A 19,154-nucleotide genomic window follows, 5' to 3' on the forward strand; every position below is an offset into this window, starting at 1 on the left:
TATCTATGCCCACCTCTAGTATATATATATATATATATATATATATAAATGTGCGAATTGGCAATAATAAGGTCATGTATAAGCCTCCTATTCTATATTCTATAATAATATTTCAAATTGCATTGGTCCGGATGGGAGAATTCAGTACTGTATGTACAGAACCTTCTGTTTAATCATCTTCCCATTATTAATTTCCTTAGATTTTTTTGTACACACGATCTCAAGAAGGTACTGAACGAGATCAGTGGCAGTTTTTAATGTTTGGTCATTATTAGCATGGTGTTATTCACTGTCAAAGATGCAAAGAAAAATCATAATTCATATTCTCCTTTGTTTCATCACAATTTAAGCAAGCCTAGTAATAGACACAATATTTCTGACACTGTGAATACATTCCCTGACGTCCATAGATGTCCCTAGATACCAAGAATATGCAAATGGACCTTGTAGAAGTGGAGCAATATTCCATTTACCTAAGTATATATTTTAGGCGGATTTTCAGAAAATATTCCACGGGTGGAACAGGTGTGCATATTGAATAGTTTAATTTGAACAATCTGATATAAATTCTTAAAGTGCATATTGAATAGTTTAATTGGAACAATCTGATATAAATATGTGTACTGTTACCTCTGGGGGCTCCTCCACGAGGGGGGTGGGGGGACGAGGAACAGGCTTCTCCTCCTCTATGAGGAAACGCAAAGGCTTCTTCTCCACCACTCCTTCCTTCTCCTTCTTCAGAGCCTATGGGGAGATTACAGGGTTATCTGTCTGTCTGTCTGTCTGTCTGTCTGTCTGTCTGTCTGTCTGTCTGTCTGTCTGTCTGTCTGTCTGTCTGTCTGTATTCATAGATATAACCCTAACACAATACAACACTACACATCACAACACAACACAAAACAACACAACAACAATTGGTGGGCACTTTTGATCAAAAGCACCCTACAGTTCCATAAATGATAACAAATTTTGCACGGGTGGCTCCAGAGGGAATTACGTAAAGCCCCAACTCTGACAGTGTTATAGCCGCTACCAGGTACAAGAGCTACCAGGTACAAGAGCTACTAGATACAAGAGCTACTAGATACAAGAGATACTAGATACAAGATATACTAGATACAAGAGCTACTAGATACAAGAGCTACCAGGTACAAGAGCTACTAGATACAAGAGCTACTAGATACAAGAGCTACCAGGTAAAATAGCTACTAGATACAAGAGCTAGTAGATACAAGAGCTACCAGATACAAGAGCTACTAGATACAAGAGATACTAGATACAAGAGCTACAGTACTAGATACAAGAGCTACCAGATACAAGATCTACCAGAAACAAGAGCTACTAGATACAAGATCTACTAAATACAAGAGATACTAGATACAAGAGCTACTAGACACAAGAGCTACCAGAAACAAGATATACTAGATACAAGAGCTACAGTGCCAGAAACAAGAGATACTAGATACAAGAGCTACTAGATACACGCGCTACCAGATACAAGATCTACCAGAAACAAGAGCTACTAGATACAAGATCTACTAGATACAAGATATACTAGATACAATATCTACCAGAAACAAGAGCTACTAGATACAAGAGCTACTAGATACAAGAGCTACCAGATACAAGATCTACCAGATACAAGATCTACCAGAAACAAGAGCTACTAGATACAAAAGCTATTAGATACAGGAACAACTAGATACAAGAGCTACTAGATATAATAAGGGCTATTAGATACATGAGCTACTAGATACAAGATCTACCAGATACAAGATCTACCAGAAACAAGAGCTACTAGATACTAGATCTACCAGAAACAAGAGCTACTAGATACAAAAGCTATTAGATACAGGAACAACTAGATACAAGAGTTACTAGATACAGGAGCTACTAGATACAATAACTACTAGATACAGGAGCTACTAGTTACAGGAGCTACTAGTTACAGGAGCTACTAGATACAAGAACTACTAGATACAGGAGCTACTAGATACAGGAGCTACTAGATACAGGAGCTACTAGATACTGTTACACTCCCAGACCAGCTCAAGTCTGGGAGAGCCAACACCACAGACAGGGAGTGGGAAATAGTCTCATACCACCCTCTAGTGGTCACCCGCAGATGGTGCAGGCCGGCACAGTAACCATGTTGACTAATGTATTGAATATAATTAATAGTATGATTAATGTGGTGTCATGCTGTGTGCTGTTGTTAACTTTCCCTCCCCTTGTTTGATGTGGGTCCCCTGTCTGGTTGTGTTTTGGTTTATGCTCTTGTGTCCTTGTGGTTGATGTATTGTTTTAGACTGCCTTGCCAGCTGTGGTCAATTGGTAATTAGTCTTGTTATTTAAGTGTGGGTTGTCCTCACCTGGTTGTGGAGTCATTCCTCCGTTATACCTGTTCCTGTGAACACCAGAGGGAGCTCCACAAATCATGTTAAACCCAGATTCGGCTCAAACAAGGGACTAAACACGTTTCGCAATTATGCCACATCAATGTGGAACGCCCTACCCAAAGCTGTAAAGGAATGTGAATCACTACCCACTTTCAAAACCACTCTCAAAGAACACCTACGGGAGACTGCAATTCGAAACTGGCCCCTGCAAATGTCCTAACCCAAACCCCTCCAATGTACAGTAAATGACCAAGTATGGCTTTGTCAATATTCCAATGTACAGTTTTGCTTGTACAGTGTACAGTGTCTTTGAACTTGGCAAAAATCTGATGTTAGAAGATTAATGACTAATTACTCTATTGTTCTATTCTACTCTGTTTCCCAGAAGAAGCGGACCAGACCAGAGGAGAAGTGGCTTCTACTGACTTTGGATAACTTTATTTATTCTTTAATTTTTTAGAGGAGCAGAGAGTAAACAAGTGACTATTTTCTGATGTGCAGTGTGCACACAGACTAACAGAAAGGACTAAGAGCTAAGAGCCTATAAGACCAGACCAGAGGTCTGCCTTTGGATTATTCTATTTATTATTTTATAGATTTTTTGAGGAACAGAGGAGTAAACAAGTTACTCTTTTCTGATGTGCAGTGTTCTGAGGTGCAGTGTTCTGATGTGCAGGTGTTCTGATGTGCAGTGTGCACACAGACTAACAGAAATGACTAAGTAAGAACTAAGACCAGACCAGAGGAGTCAGGAAACAAGTGACTTTTTTTCTTATGTGTATCTGAATAACAGAAAGGAGGAATGAAGCAGAGGGGAAGGTGAGAGGTTTAGAGGGAGAGAGGGAGGGAGAGAGAGAAGAGGGAGGAAGGACGTTGCTCTGTATCATCAATGGTCAAATAAATATTTTATTAGGGAATATAATATGCCGTTTTGTATTATTTCTGTGTATCAGCTAAATGTATAGATTTTTATGTTAGACATTGAGGTAAATAATTTTTTACAAACCGCCGCTTATCAACCGACAGGTTAATCGGAAGGTGACGTATGTTGCTCAGTAGTTGCTGATGTCTGCTCAGGAGGTTTGAGTGTTTGCTCAGACCGAAAAAGAATTAGAGGGAACATTGCTGTCTATCTGTATGTCATATATGTTATGATGAATTGAAAATGGGGGACCCTGATGTAAACAAGACGAAAGTCTTTCTCTGGTCTGCATCCCCTCAACAATTGTATATATTGAGCTGTACTGTACTGTACCCATTCTGCAATCTGTTATTAAAGTTTTCAATAAATTCAATCAATCAATGTCCTTGTCAAACGTAAGTAAGTGTATATTATTGTTCTGTTTTATTGCTCTTTTATTTCGGTTGTTCAGTCCGTTTTCTGGTTAGGTTTTGTTTTGTATGTACCTTTGTCACGTTGCTCAGTAAAGTTCTTTAAATCGTGACCGTCGTCTCCTGCCTCATATCTCTGCTCGCTCTCGTCCTGCTGCTTTGGGTTCTACCTCCACCCTCACCACCTTACCCCGTCGTAACAGATACAGGAGCTACTGGATACAGGAGCTATTAGATACAAGAGCTACTAGATACAGGAGCTACTAGATACAAGAGATACTAGATACAGGAGCTACTAGATACAGGAGCTACTAGATACAGGAGCTACTAGATACAGGAACTACTAGATACAGGAACTACTAGATACAGGAGCTACTAGATACAGGAGCTACTAGATACAAGAGATACTAGATACAGGAGCTACTAGATACAGGAGCTACTAGATACAGGAGCTACTAGATACAGGAACTACTAGATACAGGAGCTACTAGATACAGGAACTACTAGATACAGGAGCTACTAGATACAGGAACTACTAGATACAGGAGCTACTGGATACAGGAGCTACTGGATACAGGAACTACTAGATACAGGAGCTACTGGATACAGGAACTACTAGATACAGGAACTACTAGATACAGGAGCTACTAGATACAGGAACTACTAGATACAGGAGCTACTGGATACAAGAGCTACTAGATACAGGAGCTACTGGATACAAGAGCTACTAGATACAGGAGCTACTGGATACAGGAACTACTAGATACAGGAGCTACTAGATACAGGAGCTACTAGATACAGGAACTACTAGATACAGGAACAACTAGATACAGGAGCTACTAGATACAGGAGCTACTAGATACAGGAACAACTAGATACAGGAACTACTAGATACAGGAACTACTAGATACAGGAACTACTAGATACAGGAACTACTAGACACAGGAGCTACTAGATACAGGAGCTACTAGATACAAGAGATACTAGATACAGGAGCTACTAGATACAGGAACTACTAGATACAAGAGCTACTAGATACAGGAGCTACCAGATACAGGAACAACTAGATACAGGAGCTAGTAGATACAGGAGCTACTAGATACAAGACCTACTAGATACAGGAGCTACTAGATACAAGAGCTACTAGATACAGGAGCTACTAGATACAAGAGCTACTAGATACAGGAGCTAATAGATACAGGAAGAACTAGATACAGGAGCTACTAGATACAGGAGCTACTAGATACAGGAGCTAATAGATACAGGAAGAACTAGATACAGGAGCTACTAGATACAGGAGCTACTAGATACAGGAACTACTAGATACAAGAGCTACTAGATACAGGAGCTACTAGATACAGGAGCTACTAGATACAAGAGCTACTAGATACAGGAGCTACTAGATACAGGAACTACTAGATACAGGAGCTACTAGATACAGGAACTACCAGATACAGGAACTACTAGATACAAGAGCTACTAGATACAAGAGCTACTAGATACAGGAACTACTAGATACAGGAGCTACTAGATACAAGAGCTACTAGATACACGAACTACTTGATACAGGAACTACTAGATACAGGAACTACTAGATACAGGAACTACTAGATACAGGAGCTACTAGATACAGGAGCTACTAGATACAGAAGCTACTAGATACAAGAGATACTAGATACAGGAGCTATTAGATACAAGAGATACTAGATACAGGAGCTACTAGATACAAGAGATACTAGATACAGGAGCTACTAGATACAAGAGATACTAGATACAGGAGCTACTAGATACAGGAGCTACTAGATACAGGAGCTACTAGATACAAGATATACTAGATACAGGATCTACTAGATACAGGAGCTACTAGATACAGGAGCTACTAGATACAGGAGCTACTAGATACAGGAGCTACTAGATACAGGAACTACTAGATACAGGAACTACTAGATACAAGAGCTACTAGATACAGGAACTACTAGATATAGGAACTACTAGATACAGGAGCTACTAGATACAGGAACTACTAGATACAGGAGCTACTAGATATAGGAACTACTAGATACAGGAGCTACTAGATACAGGAACTACTAGATACAGGAACTACTGGATACAAGAGCTACTAGATACAAGAGCTACTAGATACAAGAGCTACTAGATACAGGAGCTACGAGATACAAGAGCTACTAGATACAAGAGCTACTAGATACAGGAGCTACTGGATACAAGAGCTACTAGATACAAGAGCTACTAGATACAGGAGCTACAGGATACAAGAGCTACTAGATACAAGACCTACTAGATACAAGAGCTACTAGATACAAGAGCTACTAGATACAAGAGCTACTAGATACAAGAGCTACTAGATACAAGAGCTACTAGATACAAGAGCTACTAGATACAGGAGCTACTAGATACAGGAGCTACTATATACAGGAGCTACTAGATACAAGGGCTACTAGATACAGGAACTACTAGATACAAGATCTACTAGATACAAGAGCTACTAGATACAGGAGCTACTAGAAACAAGAGTTACTAGATACAAGGGCTACTAGAAACAAGCGTTACTAGATACAAGAGCTACTAGATACAGGAGCTACTAGATACAAGAGCTACTAGATACAGGAGCTACTAGATACAAGAGCTACTAGATACAAGAGCTACTAGATACAAGAGCTACTAGATACAGGAGATACTAGATACAAGAGCTACTAGATACAGGAGCTACTAGATACAGGAGCTACTAGATACAAGAGCTACTAGATACAGGAGCTACTAGATACAAGAGCTACTAGATAAAGGAACTACTAGATACAAGAGCTACTAGATACAAGAGCTACTAGATACAGGAACTACTAGATACAAGATCTACTAGATACAGGAGCTACTAGATACAGGAGCTACTAGATACAAGAGTTACTAGATACAGGAGCTACTAGATACAAGAGCTACTAGATACAAGAGCTACTAGATACAAGAGCTACTAGATACAGGAACTACTAGATACAGGAGCTACTAGATACAAGAGCTACTAGATACAGGAGCTACTAGATACAAGAGCTACTAGATACAGGAGCTACTAGATACAGGAGCTACTAGATACAAGAGTTACTAGATACAGGAGCTACTAGATACAAGAGCTACTAGATACAGGAGCTACTAGATACAGGAGCTACTAGATACAGGAGCTACTAGATACAAGAGCTACTAGATACAAGAGCTACTAGATACAAGAGCTACTAGATACAAGAGCTACTAGATACAAGAGCTACTAGATACAAGAGCTACTAGATACAGGAGCTACTAGATACAGGAGCTACTAGATACAAGAGCTACTAGATACAAGAGATACTAGATACAGGAGTTACTAGATACAGGAACTACTAGATACAGGAGCTACTAGGTACAGGAACTACTAGATACAGGAACTACTAGATACAGGACCTACTAGATACAGGCGCTACTAGATACACAAGCTACTAGATACAGGAGCTACTAGATACACAAGCTACTAGATACAGGAACTACTAGATACAGGAGCTACTAGATACAGGAACTACTAGATACAGGAACTACTAGATACAGGAGCTACTAGATACAGGAGCTACTAGATACAGGAGCTACTAGATACAATAGCTACTAGATACAGGAACTACTAGATACAAGAGCTACTAGATACAAGAGCTACTAGATACAAAAGCTACTAGATACAGGAGCTACTAGATACAAGAGCTACTAGATACAAGAGCTACTAGATACAGGAGCTACTAGATACAAGAGCTACCAGATACAAGAGCTACTGGATACAAGAGCTACTAGATACAAGAGCTACTAGATACAAGAGCTAATAGATACACGAGCTACCAGATACAAGAGCTACTAGATACAGGAGCTACTAGATACAAGAGCTACTAGATACAAGAGCTACTAGATACAAGAGCTAATAGATACACGAGCTACTGGATACAAGAGCTACTAGATACAAGAGCTACTAGATACAGGAACTACTAGATACAGGAGCTACTAGATACAGGAACTACTAGATACAGGAGCTACTGGATACAGGAACTATTCATACAGCATGGTACCTGGTATGCCTTTTCCAGCTCCCCATCTATGCGTGTGAGGAAACCCTTGCTGACTTTGGGTTCGGGTGCTGTGAAACTTGGCTGGGTGACTGAGGGAGGAAGTCCTGCCTCCAGCTCCAGCAGGCCTGAGATAGACGGGAACAAAGTGGGATCTTACATTAAAGGCAAATACCCCTCAAATTAAGAATTTATTAAGTTATTAAGTTGCTCTAGAAATACATTTTACTCTGTATTTCAGAACCTGTATCCAGTTAATCTACACAGTTTACATTGTGATGAACATGAACATCAGAAATCGAGCTCAGATTATTAGAAACAAGATATTTATGGGTGCAAAGTGGCAGGATGCATTAAAATAGCAGTATATACAACGATAAAATAGCTCTAATCTATAACACAATAATCACAGTGTAGATGTAATGAGTAAGTAAAGTGGCAGAATGTATTAAAAGGGCTATGGTCTGCATCTTTTCCACTGAGAGATGACCTGAGTAATGATCCCACATCTCACATTCACCATGTTGTAATGTTTGGATTCTTTGCGTGAGCACTGATCCTGTTCACGAACACTGGCTGGGTTTTTCCTAGACCTAGACTATACCGTAGAAAGAACCCTGCAAACTGCAGGCAAAAAAAAGTGATGTTGCTATTTCTGATGCTCTATCTATTTGGAGAAAATATCTAATTCCAATTATAGAATAGAATAGAATAGAAATACAATACAAGAAGATCTATTCAAATCATATTTAAGAACTTTTTTTTTTAATTGTGTTTTTTTGGTAGATTTTTATTGTTTTTTTACTACCGAGCAGTCTGGTAGAGAGAGAGAGAGAGGAAGAATGGGAGATAGACGGGGGAAGACATTCGGCAAAGGTCGCCGGGTCCGGGAGTCGAACCCGGGACGGCCGTGTTGCGATGCAGCGCAGTACGTGGTGTGCTACTTGAGCGCCCCTAAGAGCTTTTTAAAGCCTAAAATTCACATTATTAAATCATGTAAGACTTTTTAAGACTTTTTAACCCTGACACACATTTCGCCTTCAACAAATATCGCAACTTCCTGCAATTTGCATCTAATCCACATTAAGATTTCCATAGAATTAAAATCTTTTCACTCCGCTTTACCCTACCTCTGCATAGAACCAACGCTCTAAAGAAAACTGCAATGTATAGAGCCATAACATATTGGAATAGGATCCCATTACATATCATACGGACGGACGGAAAACAAGAAACTTAAATGAGCCATAATCCGGAAGGAAATCAATATGTCATGCATGAGTAGTGTAGCTGCAGCCATGTTATCCAAACTTCTTCCGTTTACTTTGTGTGTTTTTTTTTTGGTATGGTGAAATGGATTCACCTTTGACCTTTTGTTTTATTTTCGATTGATTATGTATGTGATATATGACTGATTTACACTGAATGTTTCATATTTGTATGTGTATATCTGTGAGGACCCCAGGAAGAATAGTCAACACGTTGATGATGACTAATGGGGATCCTAATAAACATAAACACTTTGAAAGCATGTGGCGCTCAAACCTTGGTAAGTGCTGAGGTAGCGGCTCTCCACCACGCTGTGGCGGCCTGCGCGGGTCAGGGGAGCGTGCGTCTGGGAGGCGTGGTCTGTGTAGTCTCTGATGATGTCACAACCCTCCAGCTTCCCCTCCACATTCCTCTTCTTAGTCAGCTTCCTCAGCGCTGGAGAGGGAACGACCGACGGAGGAAGACGAGAGCTGAGAGAAGCTTATCCACGTCGACAATGAGTGCAGATTAGCAGCATTTGCCCTTGATTTGTATTTATAATTGTTTGGTGGTAGTGAAGGGGAAATGGGTACTTTTTGGTTCTGGGCTCAGTCCAGTTCCAGTGTCATGATAGAACCACAGACAGCTGGACAGATGAAACACACCCAACTAAAAACACATTTCTTTAATCAATCTGAAAAAAGAAAGAAATGTAATCTAATATTATGTACTTGGCTACTATGTCTATACTACTATACCTATACTACTATACCTAATACTACTACCTGTGGGGCGGCTATGGCTCAAGGGTAGAGCGGGGCGTCCAATGATCGAAGGGTTGGTGGTTCGAATCCCGCTCAAGCCCATGTCCATCCCATTGCCATTGTGTCCTTGGGCAAGACACTTAACCTACTTGCCTCGTATGAATGTGTATGCATGTGAATGAATGTTGGTGGTGGTCGGAGGGGCCGTAGGCGATGATTATTCGCCACGCTTCCGTGAGTCTGCCTCAGGGCAGCTCTGGCTGCAATTGTAGCTTACCACCACCAGTATGACTGTGTATGAACGAATAATGGACTCTGTGAAGCGCTCTGAGTCAGTGTAGAGCGCTATATGTACTATGCTACCTACTATGTACTATGCTACTATGCCTATACGACTACCTATTATGCTAATATGTCTATACTACTATGTACTATGCTATTACGTCTATATTACTACCTACTATGCTAATATGTCTATACTACTGTGCACTCAGTGTGTAGTACTCAAGTTAGATACTGCTAGATGAACAATACCACTTACCTTTAGCTGCTAGAGGTGCACCCCTCCTGCTGACTTCTTGTACACAATTTGTAAGTCAGCTAAATGACTGTGAATATGAATGTATGATACATTATGGACTAATTGCACTGTAATTGTTATAAACCAGTTTGTTCTGGGGGGCGGTACTTAGAGGTGGGGCTGGGTTAAACAACCTAAAAGTACCTCGCTCATAGCCCTTGTCGATCTTCTGTAGTTTGGTCTCCCTGTCTCTCAGGCACTGGGCATATGGATGGTCCAGTCTCTCCGCAGTGGCCTTCTGCCGCACCTCCTCTCTCGCCCCCAGGACGTCCCTCAGCGCGGCCAGACGAACGTCCTGAAGCCTGGACACCAGACACTGATTTAAATGTATATTAAAGGGCAATGCCACCCATTTTAAGAATTCACATAGTTCTTCCTGTGCTGAATACGCACCACTCTCTCCGGAAGCTAGAAATCAGAGAGAGAACCCTCCACTCTGTGGTGTCACTGGGATGTAAACTCCATAGACAATGAATGAATGGGGTTTTCTCTCTGATTTCTAGCTTCAGGAGAGAGTGGTGTGTGTTCACACTGACTGAACTGTCCTGGGGCACAGGAAGAACATACTGACTAGGGATGTCCCGATCACATTTTTTTGCTCCCGATCCGTTCCCAATCATGTGATTTTGAGTATCTACCGATACCGATCTTTCCCGATCCGATCAAAAAATAATAATTTAATAAAAAAAAATATATATATTTTTTTTTTCTCCCATCCCAATTTCTCACATTACATTCACCCTGACGTTATCCAGGTGAAAAGTTAACTTCATTCAAGCGAGGCATTGCAACCGGAGTAATCTAAAACTCTGCCTCCAACCTGCTGCTTCATGAGAGCAATGGCGCCATTGTCTGTAAAAATCAGGTGACTGCAAGTTCTGCAACTAGTGGATGTCCCTCATCCTTGACATAAATCATTTGATGTATAATTAAATCAAAGGAAATGCGTTTGTTTTGACAAAGTTCTTCTGCTCTGTGTGACAATAAATAAATGAATGATGATATGCAATTTAAAACCAAACTAAGGCCTCTATGAGTTTAAGACGTGAACATGGTCATGTTTGTAAAAAGAAAAAAAAAAATCCTGTAGTCTCTGTGGTGAGACTGCTGCTGCTTCTAAGGAGCGCCATGACACAGCAATTTCAGGGTCAAACCAGCTTATCAAGGGCCTCAGCGAGAAGGACCAGAAATATAACTTAAAATCGGCGATTGCCAAGCCCCCATCTTGTTTCCTACGTTGAGTGGTAGTTCTTTTGATTCTCTGGCATTTGTCAGTATGTTATTCCTGTGCCTCAGGACAGTTCAGTCATTATGTTCTTCCTGTGTCCCAGGACAGTTGAGTCAGTATGTTCTTCCTGTGTTCCATGCAGGACAGTTCAGTCAGTATGTCGTTTTTTTGTTGTTCTGTTTTGTTTTGTATCTCGTATAAATAAATATAGGCCGGTTGCCGCTTTTCCCCATTGAAACTGTTGTGTTGCCTTTATACGGGTCCCGTTCCTCTGTTCCCATAACAGACATCCCTCTTTAAAAGGAAACAGGTGGCCTCCATAAGCAACCTGCCAACCTGAGATGATACATCACCTCTGGATCGCTCCTTCTCTGACGGCCCACTCATTGGCCTCCATTTCCTCCATCATGCGCCTCCTCTTATCCAGCTGGCCGAGATCGCTCAGAGGTGGCAGGGTGGCCCACCAGGCTTGCTTGGCACGTGACCTCTCTATCATCTCCACCTCCGCCAGGCCTACGGGCAGACCACGACCTGGGCAGTGTGGGCATAGAGAGAGAGAGAGGAGGGGGTAGAGAGTGAGAAAGGGAGAGAGAAAAAAGAGAGAGAAAGAGAGAAGTGGTGGTGGGGGGTACAGAGGAAGAGAGAGAGAGAGAGATATTATGTATACAATTACATTGAGGGTTAAGGGTAAAATTTTCTTAAAAAAACAAGAGATTTAATTGGTGATTCAGTGTTGGCAAGGTATTTAACAGGTTTTGACAGCGGAAAAAAGATGTAAACGATACCCAACTCTAATGTGTTGAGCTGATGATGTCATACCCCATGTCAAAGTAGCCAATGTTAGGAGCTCTGACGGGGCCGTCCCAGGTCGTACCACATAGCCGGGAGTGTAGGGGTCCGTCTGTGCCTCGCTGTCTCTGTAGTCTGTCTGGACCCCTACGGAGCGATGGAACACTTGTTCCGACAGCTGCTGCTCTGTCGGAACAGGCTCGCTAGAAGAAAGAAAGGGGGGAGGGGAGACGAACTTCAGATCCAACTTTCAGGCTAGACGTGGCAGATCAGATACAACTCAAGATCCAGCAATAGCATAGCAATCATGTCTTTAAAAATGTTGTCAGAAACATATTTTAGGTTAAAATTTTGGTAGAAAAGAGATGATTTGCACACGAGCCGCCATCTTGTTCACATGCATTTTAACAAGACATCTTCACACTGCACATACTGTACAGTGTACAAGCACGTTAGTAACTACTGATTGTGGCTGCCATTCTTAATGGCTGGTTTCAAGAGGGAGGGTTCTTGTCACAGCTCAACTGCGGAAAAGGCACAATCAAATTTTCTCAGAAATGGGACAACCCCTCATTCTGTTCAAACAACAACACACAGGAAAAGGCGATTTTCACAATAGGTCCCCTTTAACCCTTTCACTGCCACACTACAGAAGGTTAACACTTTCACTGCGACAATACACAGAAGGTTAACCCTTTCACTGCCACACAACAGCAGGTTAACCCTTTCACTGCCACACTACAGAAGGTTACCGTCGGTAGTGTGATAGTAAAGGGTTAACCTTCTGTAGTGTGGCAGTGAAAGGGTTAACACTAGTAACATGCGTTCAAATCTCAGCCTTGGTTGGTAAATCGGTTAATACTGCTAGCCGTTTCTGGCAGGTGGCCAGATTATCTTCAACCAGGATAGTGATACTGAGATGTAACATTGACACAGGATATCAGGCCAAAACCGGGCTAAAGGGTTTGAGTGTCAAGACCATTTCCACGATACTGAAATCGAGAAATCAAAGCATAAGTGACTTGATTTTCTGTCTTTCTTAGCGTTGAGGATGTTGGCTTTGCTCTTCCACGTGAATAATGTGGGAAACATGTTTAATTTACAATACTGTAAAACCTGGCGGGACACATTAGATATGAGGTAACTTGGGGAACCAGTCTTGGACTTACTGTTGCAAAGAATACACCACACCTGCAGGAACCTGCAGCCCGTATTCAACCAGGGGGCTGAACAAAGGCAAACACAAGGTCAGAATCAAACAATCAAAGAAGGGCAATATCCTCAAAGTCTGCAAGCAGTCATTTGTTTCATTGATGATCTTTTGAAGCGTGAGAGAAACCCATGAATGAACTGTAGTGACCTGTGTTCTATCATAGACCCAGTAGTCCACTAGAGGGTGCCATTTTATTACACATATATTTAACCTTCCTGTTGAGTCTGGTTTTTGACTGAGTGCAAATAATTAAGCAATAGCACACAAGAGGAAATTATATACCGTAAACGTTTATCTTGGTACTGCTGGGCTGCATCTGCAGACACAGGGCAGACAGACACAGCAGGGCAGACAGACACAGCAGGGCAGAAACAAGGCAGACAGACACAGCAGGACAGACACAGCAGGACAGACACAGCAGGACAGACACAGCAGGGCAGACAGACACAACAGGGCAGACACAGCAGGACAGACACAAGGCAGACAGACACAAGGCAGACAGACACAAGGCAGACAGACACAGCAGGGCAGACACAAGGCAGACAGACACAGCAGGGCAGACACAAGGCAGACAGACACAAGGCAGACAGACACAGCAGGGCAGACAGACACAAGGCAGACAGACACAGCAGGGCAGACACAAGGCAGACAGACACAAGGCAGACAGACACAAGGCAGACAGACACAGCAGGGCAGACACAACGCAGACAGACACAAGGCAGACAGACACAAGGCAGACAGACACAAGGCAGACAGACACAGCAGGGCAGACACAAGGCAGACAGACACAAGGCAGACAGACACAGCAGGGCAGATGGACACAGCACAGCTCCACTACATCACAAATAAATGTGGGTGTTTAATTAACAAGATGATCCATTCTGGAAAAAGTTAACATGTTGCCTGGTTGCAGGTGCATTGCTGTGAGATACTGAAAGGCTCTCTCAGACCTCACGTTGACTGTTGTATAATGGGTTTTCGATGATATTAAGATAGGAACAACTAAATCCTTGCTATGGTGAGACTGCAAACCCTACCCAACAGTGGACTGTCACCATTATTTAGTTATTTCAATCCATTGTGCTCTTTTTATTGGTTATAATTAGTTTGATGCTTGAAGCTATAGACAAGGACTATGTTGAAAGCCATGCAATGTGTGTATTTTAACCAATATGGAACATATATGGAACATGGAACATGGAATATGGAACATAAATATATAAAAATAATCTTGTAAATATTGTGATCAGAGGCTTCCAGTAGTTCCACCCCAGTCCGCTGACTGACAAACCGTTTAAAGTACTTCCAGCGGTCAGGTCCTCTCACATCATACTGCTCCACTCTGCTCTCAGTGCCTGGGAGCACCCTGCAGGAGAACACACAACACTAACTGATGACAACAAGTCTGCTGAAATGGAATTTAAGTTTAAAAAAAACTGTTTTGCACACATTCATTTAGTTGGACAAGTAATCAAGAGTAATTTTTTTTGAATATGGCCACCAGTGATGTCATCGGGGACATTGAATCCTTGTGTTGTGTTAATTACAGCTCCATGAAATTAGGTAGATGGAAAAGTGTGTGTTTGTACATGTGTGTGTGTGTGAGTGTGTGTGAGTGTGTGTGTGTGTGTGTGTGTGTGTGTGTGTGTGTGTGTGTGTGTGTGTGTGTGTGTGTGTGTGTGTGTGTGTGTGTGTGTGTGTGTGTGTGTGTGTGTGTGCGTGTGTGTGTGTGTGTGTGTACATGTGTACTCTACCCAGTTAGCTGCTCCAGAGCCTCCCTGCGCTGCTTCATGCGTCCTCTCCACTGTCGGTCCACGCAGGCGGGTACTGGGTCTGTGGTGTCCAGCGTCAGAACGGAGCTGGGCTGGTGAGGAAGGTCACTGAACATACACCCAAAGTCTGGAACCTTCTTCTGAGCAGAGAGACACAGTACTGTCAGTGAGTAAACATTCAAGAGAGAGATAAACACAAGAGAACAGGAAGAGAGACAGAGACAGATAGAGAGAGAGACAGAGAGACAGAAAGAGACATAAACACAAGAGAACAGGAAGAGAGACAGAGAGAGAGACAGAGAGAGAAAGAGACACACAGAGACAGAGAGAGAGAGAGACTATGGAAGTGAAATGCCTGCTCTTTGCAGATGACCTGGTTGTGTTGTCCCCCACAGCAGACGGCCTACAGCAGAGCCTGGACCTGCTAGCAGCTAGTAGAGCATTACTGTCAGACCTGAGCCCTGGCAGTAAACCCCAAAAAGACCAAAATAATGATATTCCAAAAAAGATCCAGATCTCAGGACGTCCTACCAAAGTTCTCAATTGGTACAAAACATGTAGAGTACTGCACACATTACACCTATTTAGGCCTAAAACTAAGTTCAACTGGACATTTTAAGGAAGCAGTCAATGAGCTGAGAGGGAAAGCACGCCGGGCTTTCTACGCCATAAAAAGAAATATACAAACAGAAATACCAATTCGAATCTGGTTAAAATTAATTGAATGTGTTATTGAACCAATTGCACTCTATGGCAGTGAGGTGTGAGGTCCACTTACAAAACAAGACTTTACCCAATGGGACAAACACCCCATTGAGACCCTGCATGCAGAGTTCTGTAAGATTATCCTACATGTCCAGAGGAAAACTACAAACAATGCATGCAGGGCAGAATTAGGCCGTTACCCACTAATACTAAAAATACAAAAAAGAGCTATTAACTTTTGGACACACCTAAAACGAAGTGACCCCCTCTCGTACCATTATCAAGCCCTGCAGTGCCAAGAGCTGAGGAGCATCAGGAACCCCCTTACCCAGCTGGTCCTGAGGCTGAGTCCACAAACCTGCTCTCTTAACACACCTCAGGAACAGAACACATCACCAATCAGAATAAATCAAATTACTACACAGCTAAAACAAAACTACATCACCTATTGGAAAACACAAACAAAAGCACAGAGCAAAATGCAGTGCTATCTGGCTCTAAATCGACAGTACACCATAGCAGATTACTTGAGCATGGTGACTGATCAACAACTAAAAAGAACCTTGACAAAATACAGACTGAGTGAGCACAGCCTCGCTGTTGAAAAGGGGAGGCACAGGAAAACCTGGCTCCCTGCAGAGCAAAGGCTATGCAGTCATTGCATCCTCAGTGAGCCTGAAACTGAGTTGCACTTCCTCACCAAATGTGAAAAATATAAAGATATTAGAGAAACGCATTTTAAAAAATTTGAACTAATAACAAAAGGTTTTCTTGCACTACCAGATACAGGAAAACTACCAGTCCTACTAGGGGAGGACTCAACAAGCTGTGAGCTAGCAGCAGCCTATGTTGCTGCCTGCCACAAACTGAGGGACAGTGAGTGACAGTCACCTGACATGTTTATGCCGTAATATTTTATGTTCTATTTTATGATGAACATTTTTGTATATACTATGACATTAATATGTGTTTTGTAATCCATGCTTATGTTATCAACCATTTGCTTTGGCAACATGTACAAGCTGCGTCATGCCAATAAAGCCACTTGAATTGAATTGAATTGAATTGAATTGAATTGAGAGAGAGAGAGAGACAAAAACAAGAGAGAGAGAGAGGGTTAGAGAGAGAAAGAGAGAGAGAGAGAGAGACAGACAGACAGACAGACAGACAGACAGACAGACAGACAGACAGACAGACAGACAGACAGACAGACAGACAGACAGACAGACAGACAGACAGACAGATGCAAAATAAACAGAATTAACGATAGGTTATGTAGATAACCTAGTTATATTAGTATTGGCTGAGCGTCCCGCTCTGAGCCTTACGAGATACTTCTATCTCCCTTAATGTATCTCCCACGAATAAAAACACATGCACCCCACCTGTATGGGGCCCCGCCCCTTATGGTGGCACCACCCATATAACCATGACTCTGGTCATGAAACACCCTTCCTCGCCAAAAAACCCGTCCCAGGAAAAGATCCCTCAAGAGGGAACTCAGGGCCGCGCAGAGCGGGACGCTCAGCCAATACTAATATAACTAGGTTATCTACATAACCTATCGTTATATATCGTATTTGCATCGTGTCCCGCTCTGAGCCTTACGAGATAATGGGGAAGAGCGGGCGCGAGACCCGACAGATGTACCCCCTGAGGACCCGTAAGCCCACATCAAGGGGTGCGGGGAGCCCTGTCACCCCATCCTTCCTAACGAAGGGGGGGCGCAGTCAACTCCACCTGAATGCGAACAAGAGGGAGCTAGAACCCCTTTTGCCGCAGCCAAAGGAGAACACTCAGAGCCCCGCTTCTGAGGGTAACAGAAAGCGGACTGAACGGGGAGCGGGCTGCTCGCGGCAAAATGACGACGGGTTGGTTTACCAACCCCGAAATCACCCAAAATGGCCGATCCCTCGGCCGCCAAGACTGTCGGCCTTGCGATACCCTGTCGATTCTCCAACCAGGGCACCACTGGCGGGGGAAACATGGCCGCCTGTCGAGGATCTCGCCACAGTCGTTGACGAGATCGTGCTCCCACCCCTGGCTGCACAGCGTGAGGTGGCGTAGGACCCGAATCAAAAACCGCCTGCGCCTCCACAGAACGCCCAAAAAGACTATCTGTGGAAAAAGGAGTCGTGAGGAGAGAAAACCTATCCTCTTCCCCAAGAGGAGACTGCTCCAACCAAACATGCCTAACAACCAAAGTCGATAGCATCCGAATCCTCCCCTCAGTTATAGCTTGCGACTGAGTCAAGATCTCTATAACACCACAAACATGAATCACGTTCATAGTGTCGGTCGGACCCAAAGACCTACAACCCGACGCCATCTTGGATAGGAAAGTAGCCAGCTGAGCCACAACACTGGCCGCCGCTAAATGCCATCCTGCAGCAGTATACCACTCATTCGTCCATACTGCCACCCTCCGAGCCGACATGCTATCAAGCAACGGCCGGGCGGAACGTCGTTCATCCCCGCCTGGGCACAAAAAAGAAGCTACCTGGCTACTTAGCCAAGGTACCCCCGGGCTGCACCCCGTCGTCAGCCCCTTCACCCGCAAAAAGGTAAATAGAGCTCAGCGAACCCCCCCCCACCCACCACCGACTGACCTTCATCAATGAAGCTGGCAAGAGGAGGGAAAAGCGGAATCCCGCGGCGGGGATTATTAGACATTCCAGCGTCAACATCAGCGTTAGCAGAAGAAGCAGTAGTAGCATTAGCATTAGCATTAGCATTAGCATTAGCGTCAACAGCATGTTCCAGGATCGCCAAGACATCGCCCACTACAGTGGAACGATCGCCAAGCCGCCCCGGCCCTGGTGCCGAAACATACTCCACAGCACGACCAACACCGACATTGACGCCTACTGACACAGACCTCACCTTTGTACAAGCCGACCCGTTAGCCAAACCTTGTACGCTGCCCCTCGGTCCGTCGCCGTCAGCCGAGGAACCACCAGCACAGGTCTCATGTGTCGTCGAAACAAGCTCCGGAGAATCCAGGGAAAAACAACTCTCCGGTAAGCCCTCAACATTATT

At 43.2% G+C, this 19,154-nt stretch overlaps 1 protein-coding gene across 1 annotated transcript in view; it reads right to left on the reverse strand.

Moving 5' to 3' along the window:
• The window catches only part of cfap91 (cilia and flagella associated protein 91), a gene marked incomplete at both ends in the record, with an annotated part of 48,933 nt that overhangs the window by 27,580 nt on the left and 2,199 nt on the right, over positions 1-19,154 (reverse strand). Inside the window, 9 exons of the mRNA XM_084314423.1 lie at positions 631-744; positions 7,820-7,944; positions 9,362-9,520; positions 10,553-10,710; positions 11,990-12,167; positions 12,456-12,628; positions 13,595-13,651; positions 14,930-15,004; positions 15,393-15,550. Of these exons, the coding sequence (XP_084170549.1) occupies positions 631-744; positions 7,820-7,944; positions 9,362-9,520; positions 10,553-10,710; positions 11,990-12,167; positions 12,456-12,628; positions 13,595-13,651; positions 14,930-15,004; positions 15,393-15,550 (1,197 nt within the window). The remainder of the gene's footprint in view (positions 1-630; positions 745-7,819; positions 7,945-9,361; positions 9,521-10,552; positions 10,711-11,989; positions 12,168-12,455; positions 12,629-13,594; positions 13,652-14,929; positions 15,005-15,392; positions 15,551-19,154) is intronic.

The sequence above is a fragment of the Notolepis coatsorum genome, assembly GCF_963971535.1.
Source record: "Notolepis coatsorum genome assembly, chromosome: 5".
Lineage (NCBI taxonomy): Eukaryota > Metazoa > Chordata > Actinopteri > Aulopiformes > Paralepididae > Notolepis > Notolepis coatsorum.